Source organism: Tachypleus tridentatus, chromosome 3, assembly GCF_004210375.1.
Source record: "Tachypleus tridentatus isolate NWPU-2018 chromosome 3, ASM421037v1, whole genome shotgun sequence".
NCBI lineage: Eukaryota > Metazoa > Arthropoda > Merostomata > Xiphosura > Limulidae > Tachypleus > Tachypleus tridentatus.
This window is the reverse complement of record NC_134827.1, coordinates 19,125,035-19,143,652: the sequence shown is the minus strand read 5'-3', so window position 1 is coordinate 19,143,652 and position 18,618 is coordinate 19,125,035. Positions and strand designations below refer to the sequence as shown.

At 30.4% G+C, this 18,618-nt stretch overlaps 1 protein-coding gene across 1 annotated transcript; it reads left to right on the top strand.

The window, feature by feature from the left end:
* The first annotated feature begins 1,020 nt into the window (after positions 1–1,020).
* On the top strand, positions 1,021–18,182 carry LOC143246478 (ATP synthase subunit beta, mitochondrial-like). The gene is made up of 9 exons (XM_076493281.1): positions 1,021–1,269; positions 5,432–5,614; positions 6,685–6,981; positions 9,967–10,151; positions 13,031–13,189; positions 13,734–13,856; positions 15,450–15,662; positions 16,189–16,390; positions 17,820–18,182. Exons 1-9 carry the CDS (start codon positions 1,152–1,154, stop codon positions 17,912–17,914), a joined length of 1,575 nt encoding a protein of 524 aa, XP_076349396.1. The 5' UTR covers positions 1,021–1,151; the 3' UTR covers positions 17,915–18,182.
* Positions 18,183–18,618: the final 436 nt, after the last annotated feature.

Sequence of the window (18,618 nt, the reverse complement as noted above, 5' to 3'; positions counted from 1 at the left end):
CTCCTGAAATAACATGCACAAAAGGAGGAGACGATGTGTTTTGGTCTTGCCTTAGAGCTATAATTCCTTGCTTCGGCACTGCCAACCACCGCCAACCCTTGGGTTATTATCTTGTCAACGAATTGGGGCAATGACTATTGCATTACAGGTACACCACAGATGAAGGAGCGAGCGTTTTCGGCGACGGGGAGTCGAACCTACGATCACCAGAAGAACAATCGAAAGCCCTGACGACCAGCTTAATAAATGTTTTTACACCACTATAAATAATTTTGAGCTAATTTCCTGCACTGAATATTTACTGAAAATGGAGTGAGATTATTCTGAAATATCTAATTATAAAGTTTGCCCTCTTGTGTGTTCGGTTATAACAGGAAAATCGCTAGATCGATTGCATTTGACTTGTCATATTTCCTGAGGAGCTAAAGTCTCTCAGAAAGAGACAAAGGAAGTCAGCGTTTGGATGTAGCCCCTCATTTCATCTCTGAGAATCCCTATATCACGAATTGACAGAATACATAGGTAAGTAATAGAATAACAAACAAACAGAAAAAATTAAATTTGATGTAAATTGTAGTAAAATGCACAAATCAAATATAGTTAAAATATCTCAAATTTCTTAATTAATAAAACATGATAACTGGAAATTATCGAATAACTTTTAAAGACACAGGCGTTCTCAGCTCGGAATAAGTCCTAAATGAAAATAAAGCTAGAATTTCCAATAACACAAAATAGAAGCTTGCGCCATAACAAAAAAAAACATATATTTTTGTTAAATTAAAAAGAATATTTGCTAAACTTCTAAAAAGAACATATTTTAAATTTAATATTTGATACACGCTGTATTTCCCATTTGTTTCGATTCAGAAACAGTAATGATTTAATGAATGCAATACAAATCAGTTCTTGTTCCAAAGAGAGAACAAATATTATATTTACATCTAATTATTATTTTTATAAATAACGATTAATTTATCACTCTTTAATTAAATATTTGGTATATTCTTATAACAAAAAGAAAATGCTTGAAATATTTGAGAAGGTGTCTACGTTACGCCATCAAGCGCCGGTGTTCCGAAAGAACTAAAGGACACGATCAAATTTGTTTCTGCTACTTGTGTGGTGTGAGTGTTGCAGAAGGTGGAACCATGTTGAACGTATTGGGGAGGACTTGTTCTTGTATTTTAAAGACGGCTAAACCTGCCGTTCCTTTATCAAAAGTACAAGAAACTAGTTTTAAATTCATTCCAACTTTATGTTCCAAACGTAAGTATGAAACGTATTTGTTATAAAATTTTAAAAAGTGTGGATATTTGGTAAGCCTATTTTAACTCGAGTCAAAAATTCAAGTTGCCTGACTCTGCGTAGCATAATAAAATGATAAAAGCTCATATTGACTGGCTCGTAGTATAATTTAATAAAGTATAATTAACGATGCTATAAAAATAATGCAAGTCAAAAATAAGACTGCTTTTTTTACGAGTATTAACATTTTCTGGAACTTCGTAAATTAGATGTAGTAATAGTAATATGAGGTAACTTGCATAAGTATAATGTACAACTTATAACTACTTAGATTAGTGAACTGCTCGTTAATCAGAAAAAATTTGTCATTAAGTTTAAGTCTTATACTGCTAAACATAAAGTTTAGGGACAACAAGAAATGAGTTAGGCCATCCCATCCATGAAACTATTTCAGTCACTGTGGTTCAGGTATATATGAAGTATTTACTTCAATTTGTTACATACGTCATATCAGTGGTAATCTACTCTTAATACATACTGCTATGTTAGAAAAATTAAATTATTTTAATAAAAAATAACTCCTACACTGTCCATACAGATACTTGTGTACCCTAATTCTGTCATTCTCATCTTTTGATTATAAAAAAAGCTGATGCACCAGTGTTCCAGATGTTTTTAGAGTAATAACTTCCAGAATTTTGATAATGGGAGTAATTTTCGATTTTTGTCAAACTGCAGCAGCAGAAGTACTTTGATAATTATAATTTAACTAATAATGAATTATTTTATTACTTCCAAAGGTAAAACTTGGCACAGGATTAATTTAGCAATTTAAATTGCCAGATGTAGTCATAATAAATATATAGACATTTTTTTGCACAAAAATTGGATCATTCATAAGTGCACCAATAGGAACTTCTATTTATTAAGTAATGTTTTTTGCAGCTCTGTTATGTGAATTGTGCAGAATTAAAAAATATATACAAGAGTTCACTAATGAAATATTGTACTACCATTAAAGCAACCATATTCATTTTTCCATGGTAACAAAACAACTTTATCAATATGTTTAAGCCCATAAATGACTGATTTTTGTTTGGGAACTATGCCAGTGCATCACTTATTTGGAGCACTGATGCACTAACACTGTCAGTTCCCTTAACAACAACAGTCTTAAACATCTCAGTTGGAGCTCCTCTAACTCATCTTTTTTCAAGAGAAAACATTTTTATATATTTGTTCTTGTGACAACCTTATAATACCAGGTATCATCCTAGTAGCCCTTCTCTTGCTCCTTTCCAGTGATTTTTAATGCTGTAAACTTTCTTCATTTGAGTTAAAAGAAAGTTTGCTCTGAGATTGTTCAAGTGACATTATTGTATGAAGCAGTACAATACATAATTTTGTTATGCATTATTAATCGATAAGAAAACTACAGCAGCACGCTGTATTACCTGTAGCACACCAAATTACCTGTGTTTCATTATGTGTTATACATAACTTTAACTTCTAGAACAACTTTGACAAAAGTCTCCACCTCATTAGTCACAAAACTAAAATGGTGATCTGTTTTTAATTTACAATTAACTTCATTCTCAATTCTCACTAGTCATTAAATGTAAATTTTATTTTTTTTACATTACCTGCACAAGTTCAGGAGTACATTACTGATGCAGGTTGTTTTAAAATATGATTTTAATGTTTGTTGAGTGAGATCTGGGTGAAATAGTGTAATACTTAATACTAAGAATCAAGCTTCAAACCTCTTGTTTTGTGAAACAAATGTAATCCACAACATTCCAGATTTGTAAACTGTCATTTCCTGTTGTGTAAAGGTGGTTTGCTTTCAGTGAAAGAGAATTATAAAAATAAAATTATGGCCATACAAACTGTAACAAAAACAACTTGTACTGTAACCTCCACAGTCATTATGAACAGTATGTTGAAAATTACCATGTAAATTAAAAATTGAAATGTTACTAAATAAAACAGCAAAGGAAACCACTTTTTATATCTAATCCACTAAGAGAATGAAAGAGTGTGCCATTATTTTCATAAATTTCTCTTGATAGATTTTTATAAATTAACCTTTTGTTAAAATTAAACGTGGGAGGCCACACTCAGATCTGTTTCTTCACACCAGTTGTATAATTACCTCATATACCTCTGTTAAAATTTTTTTGTATTCTTGCTTGCTCATTAAGCTTGTCCTGACCCATTTAAAAGAATATTAATTGAAGTCAGTTAACATTTTACTGCTGAAAATTTAGAAATTCCTCAACCTCAGTAACTTGTTAACATGAATAATGAACAATGAAAGTCCAAATTTCTGGTCAGAGACCCACATAGTCATATTACTACTGTGAAATTAGAAATAAAACTTCATAATCTTCTGATTATTGGAGTTAAGTGTGAAATTGTGCATTAATATACTGAGTTTATATTGTTACTGAGATATAATTTATTGACATCTGTTGGATCAGATATTAGAGAACTAAGTTAAAAGCAATATATTGTATAGGTTAAGGTGTGGAAAAACAGTATTTGATCAATATAAAGGTTCTTGTTGATATATTGTAAGAAAGGACTGACAAATGTAGATTGTGAAATGAAGCAAATCTACATTCTTTTAGTTTAATTTGTCAAATGTACAAAAATTCTAATTTTGTACAATAAGATTAAAATATTGCACAATTTTTAAGTATTTCATTTTCTTTAAAACAATTTTGGGCAGTGAACAGTATAATTTGTTTTAATTTTATAATTTCAACAAGAACTTTAACTATTAAAATTGGTTGCATCTTGTTTGTCTTTTTAAAGATCATTTAACATGTATATTAAAACCTGAAAAATAGTCATTAATCAATTTCCTTCTTTTTTAATATTAATGAAGCAGGGCTCACGCTGTCGCTCACCACATTTGCCAATGGCTATTTTTGTTTTTTGGCGAAGAAAAATTGTAATTGGCAAATATACTGGAGAAACTTTGTTTACAAAATGCTACACTGGTTCACTACATCAACGTTTTTTTAATGCAAGTATGCGGTAAGCAGATAAAGGATCTACAAACGTGTGAAAATTGTTCAATTAACAGCTACCTAACGGCTTGACACGAATAACTCATTTATATGTGGTTGATTAGCGGCACTATATTTAAAGGACGACCACAAAGATTGTGATGGCTTTTACACGTGTAATTACATTATCTAATGGTGCAAGTTTAGTTGGTGATGTTTAAGCGATATATATTTTATTAAGCAGGGCTCTCACTAGAGAGACTTGGGAGAAGTCGTCTCCCAAAACAGACCAAACCTCACCCTTCGTAAGCTCAAGGAAAAGTCATCTTATACAGATTATATTATAGAAGAAAAGAATGCTATTGACTGTAAACTTTTCCATAATTATGTGAAATTAGAGCAAAACTTCTCCCTGGTTTGTAAGTCTAGAGACCCCTGTTTAGCAGCATGTAATAACAGTTGCTTTTAATTTAGTGACTCGTCTTCCCATGTCATTATTGTAATGATTTGTGTGTGAAGAACATTGAACTTTGTAACTGTAGTTTTATAATAAATTTGATAAATGATAAATTCATTGAAATAAAATGTATGATAAGAACTTAATTGTGATTTATTCTTTGACTGTCTTATCGTATGTGACTGCCTGGAGGGTTGGATACGGATCAAACCTATCTGGCTAAAATTGGCTACCAAAAAAATCATTTGGCTAATAGCCTGGATGCAAAAATATTTAGTCCAGGGTAAGCCCTGTGAAGGTGATGTTCATTTTGAGTATCACAAAATTTAAATTCAAGCTACATATTGTAACCTCTTTTCCTATAGTGTTTTGTGATTAGGGCAAAAATGAATTAAATTTAATTTCAGAAGTGCAAGATTGAAGTAATAAGTGGTATAAGTACAACTGATCAGTTAGATTTCTGTGGTGATGTGCATGTTCAAGTTTTTAATTAGTTGGGTTATAATATTGCTTTTCATAAATAAACCAAACAAAAGATAAACTTGTAATTTTAAATGCATTTACATTTGATAATATTTTGCTGCTTAACCCTAAGTTTTTATATTGTCTGATTTTACTTTAATTAATGGGCATGATGTAGTTGCTATTGAGTGATTTATCTATATATAACTGGACAAACACAAGGGTAATTCATTTTATTTTGTTCCAGATCAAAACTATGCAACAGAAGCAGCTACTTCAGCGAAACAAAGCCCAAACTATGGAAAGATAGTAGCAGTAATCGGTGCTGTTGTAGATGTTCAGTTCGAAGATAACTTGCCACCCATTCTTAATGCATTGGAGGTTAAAGGTCGAAAACCTAAATTAATTTTGGAAGTTGCCCAACATTTAGGTAGGTTTTTGAACATAGTTTATTAAAGGATAAAAGGAAATATCGCTTTTTTTTTTTTTTTAATGGGGCCCGGTTTTATCCGTTGAGGTTAACTGATTGAATTAACAAAAATCATGAAATATATATTTAGAAAATATATAGAAATTAATATATAAACCTTTAAACTTGTTGAATGAAACTTTTTGTGATAAATTAAAACTTGCATGCTTATATTTTTGGTATGTAGAACACAGAAATATGTATTTAAAATTACAACAAAGATAAACATATTTAATTTTGTAAAAATTTATTTTGGAAATCTTTTCAGATTTCCAAGGCTGAGAATTCATAGGAATATCAGATATTTTACAGATCCAAATAATCTGTAGAAAGTTTTTGAAGTTACAATACTAAGAAACAAAGAGATGAATATATATGCAAAATCTTCCAAAGATCCTTTTTATTATTATTATTAGTGATAAATTGCCAGAAATGTTCCTGTATATCAATAGCCTTTTGAATGAAAAAAAACATTTATTTATGTGAAGTTGAAAAAGTATCAGTTTATACTTAAAACCCAAGACAAAATGTGAGGAAAAAGAACAGTACAGATTATAAGAGCTAGAAAGTTAGTGTAATCTTGCTGTCATCATGGAATACATGGTATATCCAAATTAAAGGTGAGAAAGTTTATTACAATTACATTTGTTTTTTTTTCTAAGATTTTGAACTTTATTTAAAGTTTCTAGGCATTTAATTAAAATTGTATATTCATATAAGCTGTATTTTTAAATACAATCTTAGGTTGGAAATTCTTTAATACAGTCTTCTAGGTGACAGGGTATCCAAATGATTCTGAGCAAGTGGAGGGTTACATACCTGAGTATAATAGAGAATATATGTGTGTATAGAAATCTTAGTTGTAGGGTAGAGAAGCTTATGTAATTAATGGTACATTTTTGTGCATAAATACCTTTTAAAGAAATGAATTGAAAAGCTTCAAAATTGTGTTTGAAAGAAACTTGTTTTTGTTTTAGGCCTATTATTGTATAAGGCAGAAACCCTTAACAGTTAGCTAATTACTCTCACAGGTGAAAACACTGTTCGCACTATTGCAATGGATGGAACAGAAGGTTTAGTCCGAGGCAACGAAGTTCTTGACACCCAGTCTCCTATTAAGATCCCTGTTGGACCTGAGACTTTGGGTCGTATCATAAATGTCATAGGAGATCCCATTGACGAGCGAGGCCCAGTTAACACTGACAAATATTCTGCTATTCACCAGGAAGCTCCTGAGTTTGTGGAGATGAGTGTAGAACAAGAAATTCTAGTTACAGGGATTAAGGTGGTGGACTTGCTGGCTCCATACTCAAAGGGGGGGAAAATTGGTGAGATAGCATACATGTAAATATGTTGCTGTTAGTAGGTTCTAAAGATAAAAATACTTATTAACTTTTACTAGCTGTTGGACTGTTCTACATTTGGTGAAGTTTTTTATATACTTTGTATGTTTTTATTTTTATAACAGTATACATATTTCCAAAAATTTGTACAAGTTAAATCCTGTTGACAGTAATATAAATGCTCCAGATAATTTTTGTCTTTAAAGAGTATTCACTTCCAGAACGTTTGAGCAGGAGTAAGTTTACAGTTTTTCCAAAGTACAGCACAAACATTGTGATAAAAAGTAATTTTACGATTAATGAATTATTTCAAGAGGTGAAATTCAGCACAGAATTAATTTAGTAAATTAAATCATCAGGTGTAGTCATAATAAGCACAAGTAATGACATTAGTTTGTTTTGCTTTTTTTAACACAAGATTGGATCATTCACAAGTGCACAAATAAACTTCTGGCAGTTAAATGTTTATTTTTGTAACTCTACTATGTGAGCTTTTCAGAGTTGTGGAAAGAGTACATCATGAATTACTCTACTACTGTTAAGTGGCAAAACCTGTATTCATATTTTTCTGTTAGTAAAACAACTTCATAGTTTTTTAAGACCATAAATGTTTGGTTTCTGGTTGGAAATTGTTGGTATGCCCCTGTGTATATTTTTTAAATAATTAGGTAAGCTAATTATAAAACCAAATTGGCTCTTTGAATTACATATGCATACTTCTGCATTGAAATATAGGAAGTACAAACATTTGTATATTTGTCAGGTTTAATATGTTTATCAGTTTATTTTAGACTAAGAAAATCCCTAATGTTATTCTTAATGAATATAAATTTTAATATAGGTTATAGGATCATTCCATGCCAACTCGCCCAGAAAAAAGAACATTTTGCACTTCATGTTATACATTTCTTGAAAACATTCAGGCAAAAACTTCATTTTGATTTATTCAGCCATGCAAAATTCTAAAGCTGTACTCCAAGTAGTTTTAATGAATTTTTAAAGATCATTCTGAAATGAAAATCTGAGCATGTTTTTTATTGCAAATCTGTGCATTTCAAGCTTTTGTAAATCAATGACTGTTACCATCAAATCTATGAACACTGTTCTTTTGTAACGTGTCCCCAGAAATTTGCTCCATGCCTGTATTTCTGCAGGCAGTAGCTTGTAGTGAGTGCCTAAAAATGACTATGAAGCTGATTTTCCTTTGTTTTTCTAAAATTGCACATTAAATTTTGGATTTAACTGTTCACAGAATGCTGGAATCTGAATGTATTGAGCTGAAATTTTTACTGGTTATAAATGAAACCCTATAAATAATAGTTCAATTGCAATAAACTGTTTTATGACAATAAAACCATACAACAAGTTGATTCAATGGAGAGTATGAAATTTCTCATTTTTAAAATTCAACATCTTGGTCATTTTGATTACATATCATAGCTGTATAAAACCTGCAAGTTGTACCTTTCTGCATTTAATATTCAAAGCTGTAGTTCTCTTGATTTAAAATTGCTTCAGAAAAGAAACTTTTGTTTCTGAGGGGTTATTAACACTTAAGTTTCAACAGTGATTTGTGAATTTTTTCAGTTATCTTTCTTTTTATAAGAAACATTTGTTAACCCAAAGGTTCATGTTATACAACTGACAATATATGAATGTAAACCTACATTGAGCTTTTATTTATTTTCACTAAAATTCTTGTGTAAATTTATACTTTTGTATTTGTTTACTGCTATGTAGTAATACTCATTTAAAATTGTAGTATTCTAAATTGGAAATATTTCATTTAGAAATAAATTGCAAGTGTAACAGTAGACAAAAAACAAAATAAGTAAAGCAAATTTGATGAAAAGGAAAAGACTTTTTTTAGAAAAAGGTTGTAGATGGCTTGAACAGGTTATGAAAAAGAAACAAGTGCACAATGTTTGACAAGCTTATGCCATCTCCATTATTGAAAGTTTTACATTTGTGATAGTTTTTAACCACCCTTCCAAGTCATCTCAAACCTCATTTTCTGTAGCTATGTATGGTTTATCTATATGGAAGTTTCATGACGAAAAAATATATCAACTTTGAGAGCACAGTTCAAGACTATTTAAGAACTTAGATGATAATAAAGTTACTCTGTATTGAGTGAGATGAACAACTTATTTTAACATGTAAGTATTCAAATATAAAATGAAAAATATTTGTCTATTGCAAATGCAAATAAATTCTATATGCTTCACTAATTAAATCTTGGCTTAATATTGAGGACAAGTAAATTTGATATGGGTCATAACAATGGGTTTTGTTTCCACATTGAACAGGAAATGGTTAAATTAAGGTGATTATCTGTATTTTAATTGGTTATATTGCAAGTGGATCAGATTGAAACGTGTTTATTGTCAAAATGTTTAAATATATCTTATTAAACTCTATAGTGTTAGGTTATTTTACAGAACAGACACATCTTAACATTGTCACTTATTTTAAGACCTCAAAAACATTGCCGTTTGTGTTTCTAATTTACATATCTTACACCAGTGATACAGTGTGTGAATAATCTTCAAATTGAACTTCTACATTAAAAGCAACAATTGTTCATTTTCAGAAAATTCAAAGCCATTTATCAAACTAAAATCACGAGTTACCTGTTTTAAATCTGGTATAAAGTGATTCAGAGCTGTCAACTTTTCAAGGGGAACAAACTTAACTTTCTTTGAAGTGCACAGTTGAATTAAGTATTATTGTATAGACTCAAACTAAAGTTTTAGAATCCTCACAATTATTTAAGATTGATTCAGAATTTTAAAAAGAACAATTATTTTACTTGTAGTTTATTAACAGTTGGTTTATGCCATTAAATTTAAGTTATGGCATAAGTATTTAGAGCTGTTCTGACACTGTTCCTTTATGTGCAAAATAGTAAACTAGATTATAATTTGTTTAAACAGTGCTATAACCTTGATTATTTATTTCCTTTCCCAGGATTATTTGGTGGTGCTGGTGTAGGAAAAACAGTACTGATCATGGAACTAATCAACAATGTTGCTAAAGCCCATGGTGGCTATTCTGTATTTGCTGGTGTTGGTGAAAGAACACGAGAAGGAAATGACTTGTATCATGAAATGATTGAATCTGGTGTCATTAGTTTAAAAGACAAGACTTCTAAGGTTATTATAGTTGTCTGTTAATATTGATTTATTTTTTAAATCTACATGATAGTAATTTACAATCTATGCCATTTACACTTGCAATGTTTAAAATATGAACTTAGTATTGAAACTAAATGGCATATGCTGAAAAATGTGAAGAATTAGAACATGTTTCAAAATAAGAATTGTCCAAAGTTATAACTGAAAGAAAGTTTGAATAGTGAACCTACTAATTTTTAGAAATGCTTGCATTCATCATCATTAAAAGCTAGGAATAATTTGTGAAAGTTTTAGTTTTCTTGGATATTTGACTGTATTTCATGTTCAGAATTCAGTTTTAAAAGGGCCACTTTGTTACAGGACAAGTGACAGAAATTTTACTTGTTTGACAAATGTTTCAAGCAGTATTACCTTTCAGTGTGATAAAATAGGCTGTTAAAAATCTCAATGTTACTTTTTTTTCATTATGGTTAATTTAGCAAATTTTTTATTCCAGTTTAGCTCAAAATATTCATGTTTGGTACACTGAATATTTGCAATGTTTAGCATGAAATGTTGATTTTTGTTTCTAAAAACTAATATTCACCACTAAAGTCAATCCTTTTTGTGATATTGCTTGGTATTTGTGAAAAGCTTTATAAAATAACACCCTGGACTCAGTTAAAACTGACATTTTATCTCTGCTAACTTTTTATTATCAGAGATTCATACTCTTCCTGCTACTTCTACTAGCTTTTTTAGTTTCTCATCTTGAGTTTTTTTTTAGCCCAAACAATTGTCTGTTGTTGAGGAACCTTTGAATGTTTGTCATTCTCCAAGGTTATGAAAAACATGCTAAAATTTTATAATCAAACCTTTATTCTCAGCAGTAGTTTCTTAATCTTCTCAACTCATCCTGACTAAAAAATATTCAGTAAAAAAATCCAAGCAATTGCCCAATAAATGTATGAGTAGTAAGAACAGTAAAAAGGGGATGTATTGATATTTACTTGTTTGTTTTTAGGGTTGAAAATACATATGAACTGGCTAAAATATTGTACTAATTTGTAGGAACCACAAATGTTTATCATACGAGCTAGTAAAAACCAGACACCCTTTCCATTTTTGTAAATGATTGATTTAGAAAACTGCTATTAGATTCCTAATTTTATCAATGATTGCCTGTATAGTTTCTTAAAGTGTGAACTTTGATATAACACAATGTTACTTTTTAGATTTCCAATGAAGTTCTCTGTAACATTTGTTGCAGTTGTGCAGGTGCTGTTTTGATTTTCTTTCAATTCTTCCTTGCTATTTGGGTTTGTCATTCAACTTAAGATATCTGATGGCATGATAAGAAAAATGTGCCAATAAACCCTTATCCTATCAGAAAGAGTGATATTGCCTGACATCTGTTGTGCAGTGGGTAGTGCACCATTGTCCCAAAATTGTATGTCCAGGCCAAAATGTTCCTACAAAATAGCAAGATAGCTTTCTGCATTCATCATTCTGTCAAATCTGTTTGTTGGGACTAATACTGACAGTTGTAGTTCATTGCAATGTTGTCATAAAGTATTGCTTAATCATTCCACCCTTAATTCATCCATTCACTGCTGTTCCATGGACTATTAACACCTTCAGATGCTGACCTGAATCAATATCTGAGACAGTTGCATCTTGTAAGAATGAAATGATGCTGCTTCATAACCTGAAGAATTTTTTTTTCTAAGCTTATTCTTGGTTCCACTATAATTTTAAGAGTTGATCTCTTTGGGCTCACTGTAGTTTCTAAAAGGTTCTCATTTGTTGCTGTAAAAAGCCTGCAACTGTATTTACTTTATACAATCTTGCAAAGTTTATTACATCCAACTAATTGCTGTAACAAAAGAACAACAGTGAAACACAAATGACTAAAAATCATAGTGGGACTTAGCATTTCATGAATGGACACAACTTCTTCATTAACCCCGTGTACACGTTCAGGCAAAAATTAAAATTGGGCACCTCAAACCTGTTAGTTTTTCTAGCTTACTAATTAACCCCAAACAAAGGTCAAAACTATTTTGTTACTTACCAGAGTTCTTACTGTGGTCTATAACAAGTAATTTTTTATTAAGCAGTACCTTACTGAAATAAATGTGTGTGCTATAATCATGTAGTTCACAAAATGATCTTTGTTGATGATAAATGTGCTGTTGTCAAATAAGCATGATTAAAGAGAATTAGTAACATGAGTTGAAGATCTCTGATGGAGATAACAAAATTTTGGTGTCTTAGAAAATAGGTTTTTATTTTAAATTATAACTTGTCAATATCTGTAGTTTATTTGGTTTTTTTAAACGTAAGAGAGAAAATCAAATGGGGAATTCAGAGCATGGGAGGCTTCATGGAAAAGTGAAAATTGAGAACTTATTCAAATATTTTATTTTTAAATTAAGAAATTAAAACTTGCATGATGAGATTTGAATTGTAAACTGTTTTGATGCCAATTAAATAGATACTTTATATTTTGAAAGTAACACTTTGACCCTCCCCCTACACATTGGACCTGGACTTTTATTTTTAAGTTATAAAACCTAATAACAAGGATAAACCTTTCTTTAACAGGAATCTTGAAGTTAAGATTTTGCTACTCAATATTTATAAATTGTCTGCTTATTTATTTGCAGGAACTTCTCATGTACAAAAATAAAATGATCGAAATCAAAACTTAAAAATACTGTATGCAATATAAGTGGTATTGTTGAAGAATCCTTTTAAAGTTAAAACCTCAATATTGATTAGTGACAAAGTTAGGTTAACTGGGTTTTGTAACTAGTGGTTTAAACTAGCATTTAGATAGTGAAAGAAAAACATTTACAGAAAATTTCAGAAGATGTATTGATTTACAGAGTGCTGGGATTTTGTTTCTCTGTTAGGTGTCTCTGGTGTACGGTCAGATGAATGAACCACCTGGTGCTCGTGCCCGAGTAGCCCTAACTGGTTTGACAGTTGCAGAGTATTTCAGAGATGAAGAAGGCCAGGATGTATTGCTTTTTATTGACAACATTTTTAGGTTCACTCAAGCTGGATCAGAGGTATTCTTATTACCTTAATATAAACAAGTACATACTTATATCTTCTTGGAGTTTTTGTATAAAACTACTGTTTACATAGTGGATTGGAGAAAAAAAAGTCATTCTTTCAGTTTCACGTGGAGCTATATTTAAAAAAATGCTTATTCCATTTTACTACTTGAATGGTGTTAAATAGGAATTTAAAGAACAAGAAATATCTACAAACTGAATATTTTTCCTTATAAAAAATCTTATTTTCATTTGATATTTTTGTTGTGTAAAAGCTAGATTTCTCAACATTTTTCTCTGCTTACCTATAAGTGTTAATACCCATACCAGCTGTTCTGAGATACATTTTTATTTCGAGTGGATTTCCTGTCATCAAGAAGAAAAGCCAGGTTTATTTTGTATGCATGGTTGCAGAATCACATCAGTAATATTTTTACATTTTGAACTAATTCTTTTATGGGCTCGGGTGACTTGGGTGTTTCTGATTGAAGTGAAGAGAAAAGTTCAATACATCATTCAATCTGTAGTTATTCTAATGTTATTTCTACTGTTCCAGGTATCGGCTCTGTTGGGTCGTATTCCTTCTGCCGTGGGTTACCAACCCACTCTAGCAACTGACATGGGTACCATGCAGGAAAGAATTACCACAACCAGAAAAGGATCCATTACATCTGTGCAGGTTAGGTTTGGATAACTTAACACTAGAATATTTTATTTTCAAAGCCGGAAATCAGTTTTCTCCAGTTTTAGTATACAAATTGTTAGAATGAGTTACAATATTTTGACGTTGGTATTTCAGTTTTTAAATAAAATCTGAGATCCTTCTATCATGTCTGAAGTAATAATTTTGAATTAATATTCTCACTTGCATAGTAAAATTTAGCCAAAAGTTGTGAGAAACAGTGACAGATTGACTGCTGTGATATGGTGGGAGGGATGCATTTGATATTTAAGTATGCAAAAGAAGTGTCAAGCAAGTTACACCATTAGATTTTACAAGAATGGATTTCAAATAAGCAAATACCTTCACAGTGTTTGCATTATTCACTCAAAACTCACAACACATTGCACAAATTAGCTCTAATAAAGTATCAGGTTTAGTTTTAGTTGCTATTATAATACTGTATGTTCTAAACTTGAATGAGACTCCAACATCCATATGATTAAAAGCTGTTCTGTTGATAATGTGAGGGTGATATATCACTGTTTAGTTACTAGATAATATAGTTGTTTGAGAAAAAATTGCACAGTTCATTTAACCCTAATTACACCCACGTCTATAATTCCCAGAGCTAATAAAAACTTAGTTCTGTTAAAGGTTTGACTGAATGTTACAGCAATGAAAAGAATTATAATTTCAAAAGTAAAATCATACTTTATGGTATGCTTATAAGCTGCAAGGGGATTTGAAAAATGGTTTTAAAAGATGCAATAAACTAAATAGGAATTGAAAACTAAGTATTGATTTTTAAACTATTTTTAGATAAGAGATACTTCTGAACAGTTAGGTATTTTTTACATTAAGATAAAATTTTAAAGTGCTATTATGTTTGTATGCTTGTTCAGTGATTTTCTAATGTAGTACAGCCATATTCAGTACATAATTTGAAAATTATCTCATTATTTGAGAGATTTAAGTTGACATAGAATTTGTTCTTAGAATGGCAATATGTAAAGAAGTACCACTTGTGGTGACCCTGCTGCAGTGATTCACTGTTAAACTTCATGGTTCAGTACCCATATTTGGCTCAATGCAGATAGTCTACTGTTGTAGTTTTACACTTAAATAACAAACAAACCAGTTGAATTCGTCTTTAATTACAAGCTCAGATAGCAGTACAGGAAGTAAAGACTATTGATTGCTATTACATTGAACTTGCTCTATTGCTAACAAATGATTAAAGATTGTGATTACTTGTTGAATAATGTATTAATATTGTTAATTAAAAAAGACAGCTGTTTTTTGTTTGGTCTGAAGGTCAAAATTAGTTTCTAAAACTAATTTCTACAGTATATAATTTAAAATTTTAAATATATTATGAAATTTTGCTGAAGATTAAGTTGTGGTACATATTGTTAGGTATCTCAAGCAAAACCATTCTTCATTCATAAGTGAGTTTTGTACTTAATTAAATGTAATAAAGTTTTTAGAGGAGGCTTGAAAGGGTAACAAAGAAAACTGTTAGTGATACAGTAGTTTTTCCCATCTTTTAATTTGAAATTTAAAGCTGTTTTCATCAGTGTTTAAAGTACACTTTGTTTTACTTTTCAGGCTATCTATGTGCCGGCTGATGACTTGACTGATCCTGCTCCTGCCACCACTTTTGCTCACTTGGATGCTACCACTGTATTGTCACGTGGTATTGCCGAGCTGGGCATTTATCCTGCTGTTGATCCACTGGACTCCACTTCTCGTATTATGGACCCCAACGTTGTGGGTAGGGAGCATTATGATGTTGCCCGTGGTGTACAGAAAATTTTGCAGGTTAGGTTGACTCTTATTTTAACTTCCATAATATTTGCTTTGCTTTTAGAGCTATTGCTGTTATGCATAGTTTTTACTAGTTTTATTTTTAATAAATCTTTTCACCAAATTTGTATTTTGTAAAAATGTTTGCAATTTAGAACTTTTTATAAAGAAATATAATTTGTGAAAATGCAAACCCGAGATAAATTTACCATAAAATGTTTTGTAATCATTTCCTTAATGTAACCTAATTCAATGATATTTTATAAAGACTACAAAGAGATACTTTGAAAGTTTTTTTTATTTGCAAATCTTAGATATTACACACTTTGCTCGATGTATTGCATTATAGTTAACTGATGCATAGTTAATAGATAAAAGTTGGCTCGCCGTAATGGTGTGTCAGTGCTAAACTAAATAGCTTGTAAGTCTTGTTTATAAATTACACATCTTTAGCATAACACCTGCATCCAAGCAGTATTTTGAAAAATGTTAAATATTGTCTTCAATATTTGAAATAAATCTTTTTACTTTCCTGTTTTAGGATTATAAATCTCTTCAGGATATCATTGCCATCCTTGGTATGGATGAACTGTCAGAGGAAGACAAGTTAACAGTTTCACGTGCCAGAAAAATTCAAAGATTCCTATCACAACCTTTCCAGGTAGCAGAAGTGTTCACAGGCCAAGCTGGAAAATTTGTACCCCTTGCAGATACCATCAAGGGCTTCAAAATGATCTTGGAAGGTTTGTTAATTATTTTAGTATTTACATTAAAAATTTTTCTCTTAAATTTTTTAAATATTCTTAATTCATGCAGAATTCAGCTTCTGGAGTTACAAGTTTTATACAATATATCTGTCTGTGGTTTTGAACATAATGAATTACAAATTGAATGCTGAATTAAATGGCAGTGAACTAAAGAAAACTACATGTGTGTAAATACATCATTTTGCCATTTTACTGACATTTGATATGTTCAGATTGGTGCTTCCTGAATTATGTGAATAACAATTGAATATTACTACAAATCAGTTCAAAACCTGCAACTTTTTGCTATTAATAAGTAGGTAAAATGGCATGTAAAGTGTTAGGTAATATCAGTTTAACCCTCTGTATCACAGAGTGCCTTTTTAGGTGTTTAGTGCACACCTGCATACCAAAATTTGAAATTTAAATAAAAAATAATCATTCTGATTCTGTATTTGTTATTTTTAATAAGACTGTTTTGAAATTTATATTTGAGTCACTGTTTAATAATTGGTTCACACAGAAATCTGGGAAAATTTTCCCATTTCTTTTCTAGCTAACTCCAAAGATCTATGCATGTAAACAACAGTTTTACAAAGTAACTATCTGTCACTCACAAATGTAGATTTATTATTACTAGAAATTTATCTGAGAACACCGCTATCCATATTTTCTCATGAATTTTTTCTTCTCTTTTTAGTAGTTTGAGTTCAATAATCCTTTGTTCTAACCCTTTTAAGATGTCACAGTATATGATCTGAATAGTTACTAATGGAGTGCAGTTTTTAAAATAACTAAAACAGGCTATTAGCTCTTTATGTCAATAAAGAATAAATAGTCATTTAATTGTTAATTTATTTCTTAGGAAAGAAACTAACTTTAGTTACACTTTAGTAAGTTTATACTAAATTTCACAAATATTTCTGCTAAGAGTCAAAAAGTCAAGTGGTATTTGAGTCTTTCAACCTACAAATATCTACTGTTTGTGGATCTGAATTTGTCTCTTGGATGGTTAATCTTGAACTGAGTGATTCTTGATTAATTGATGAAACAAATTAGTTACGATTACTTCATTTTTAACAGTGTGATGTTTTTCAAAGGAACTTGTTTCAGCAATTCAAACATATCCTGAAATACATTGATTAAAAAAATGTTCTAGCTTAAAGGCCTTTTTTGTGTGTTTTTTATATTCTTGGATGACATTGATACTTGTTTAAAAAAAAAATAGTATTGTCATTTTCACACCATGGGAAGTAACTGGACACTTTCTGTAAACCCCATATGCCACTAAAATGGACTAGTCTTGCTTGTAAATTATAACTTTTACCTGTATGGACTAAATCTAAAGATAAAAATCAACATTTCAATAAAATTATATAAAATTTACTTATTGTTAATGTATCTTACACACTTATTTTTGTTTTAGGTGAAATGGACCACCTACCTGAAGTAGCCTTCTACATGGTTGGGCCTATTGGAGAGGTTATGAGCAAAGCTGAGAAGTTAGCAGAAGAAACTTAATTTCAAGTGTTTGTTTAGTGGTGTAGCTTTTGTTCAGTGTCTCAGTCTAAAACTATTAGGTATACAGTGATTAACCTCAATCCTGTGGTTGAGGAATTTAGATTAGCAAGTACAGTTTGATGAAAAAAAAAAAAAAAAATTGAGTAAATTGTGGTTAGTCTTGAATCAACATTTGTTTAAATTGTAACAAACTAGATCACTTTTTCTGAACTGTACAGGTGCTGCACACAGGTAGAAACTGGTAAATAAAAAAACCTTGTACAATTTCTTTTGGAGTGTTGTCTGTGAAGTCATCTGTTCTTATTTTAATTGTGCATTTTGACTTTATTCATGAGTTTATTACAGATTAATTTAATAATTTTCATCTGTTTTCATTACCTGTACAAGATGTATCAGAAGGAAGATTGTAGCTTAGAAAGACGCATAATACTAAATATCTATTCTTTATCCTGAACATTGTAAGTCTAAATTATATTAAACATGTATGTCATTCAACTTTTCACCAGTGCTGAAAGGGAGCACCTTCATACTTGCTTAAATAGACTAATGTAATTAGTAATATTAACAATTAAAAACTTGTAAGTGTAATAATGCTTGTTCTAATTATTAATATTTGATAACATTACAAATTTGTAACAGTATATAAAAATTGTTTAATGGCTGTTTTCATGGTACTTCATGTTCCTTCTACAAATCTCACTATT

Bases quoted from the DNA above. Each gene is read 5' to 3' on its own strand.
- LOC143246478 (XM_076493281.1), top strand. From the start codon at position 1,152: ATGTTGAACGTATTGGGGAGGACTTGTTCTTGTATTTTAAAGACGGCT. The intron at 6,982-9,966 runs GTGAGATAGCAT...TTCCTTTCCCAG, and splicing joins CTCAAAGGGGGGGAAAATTG to GATTATTTGGTGGTGCTGGT. The intron at 10,152-13,030 runs GTTATTATAGTT...TTTCTCTGTTAG, and splicing joins TAAAAGACAAGACTTCTAAG to GTGTCTCTGGTGTACGGTCA.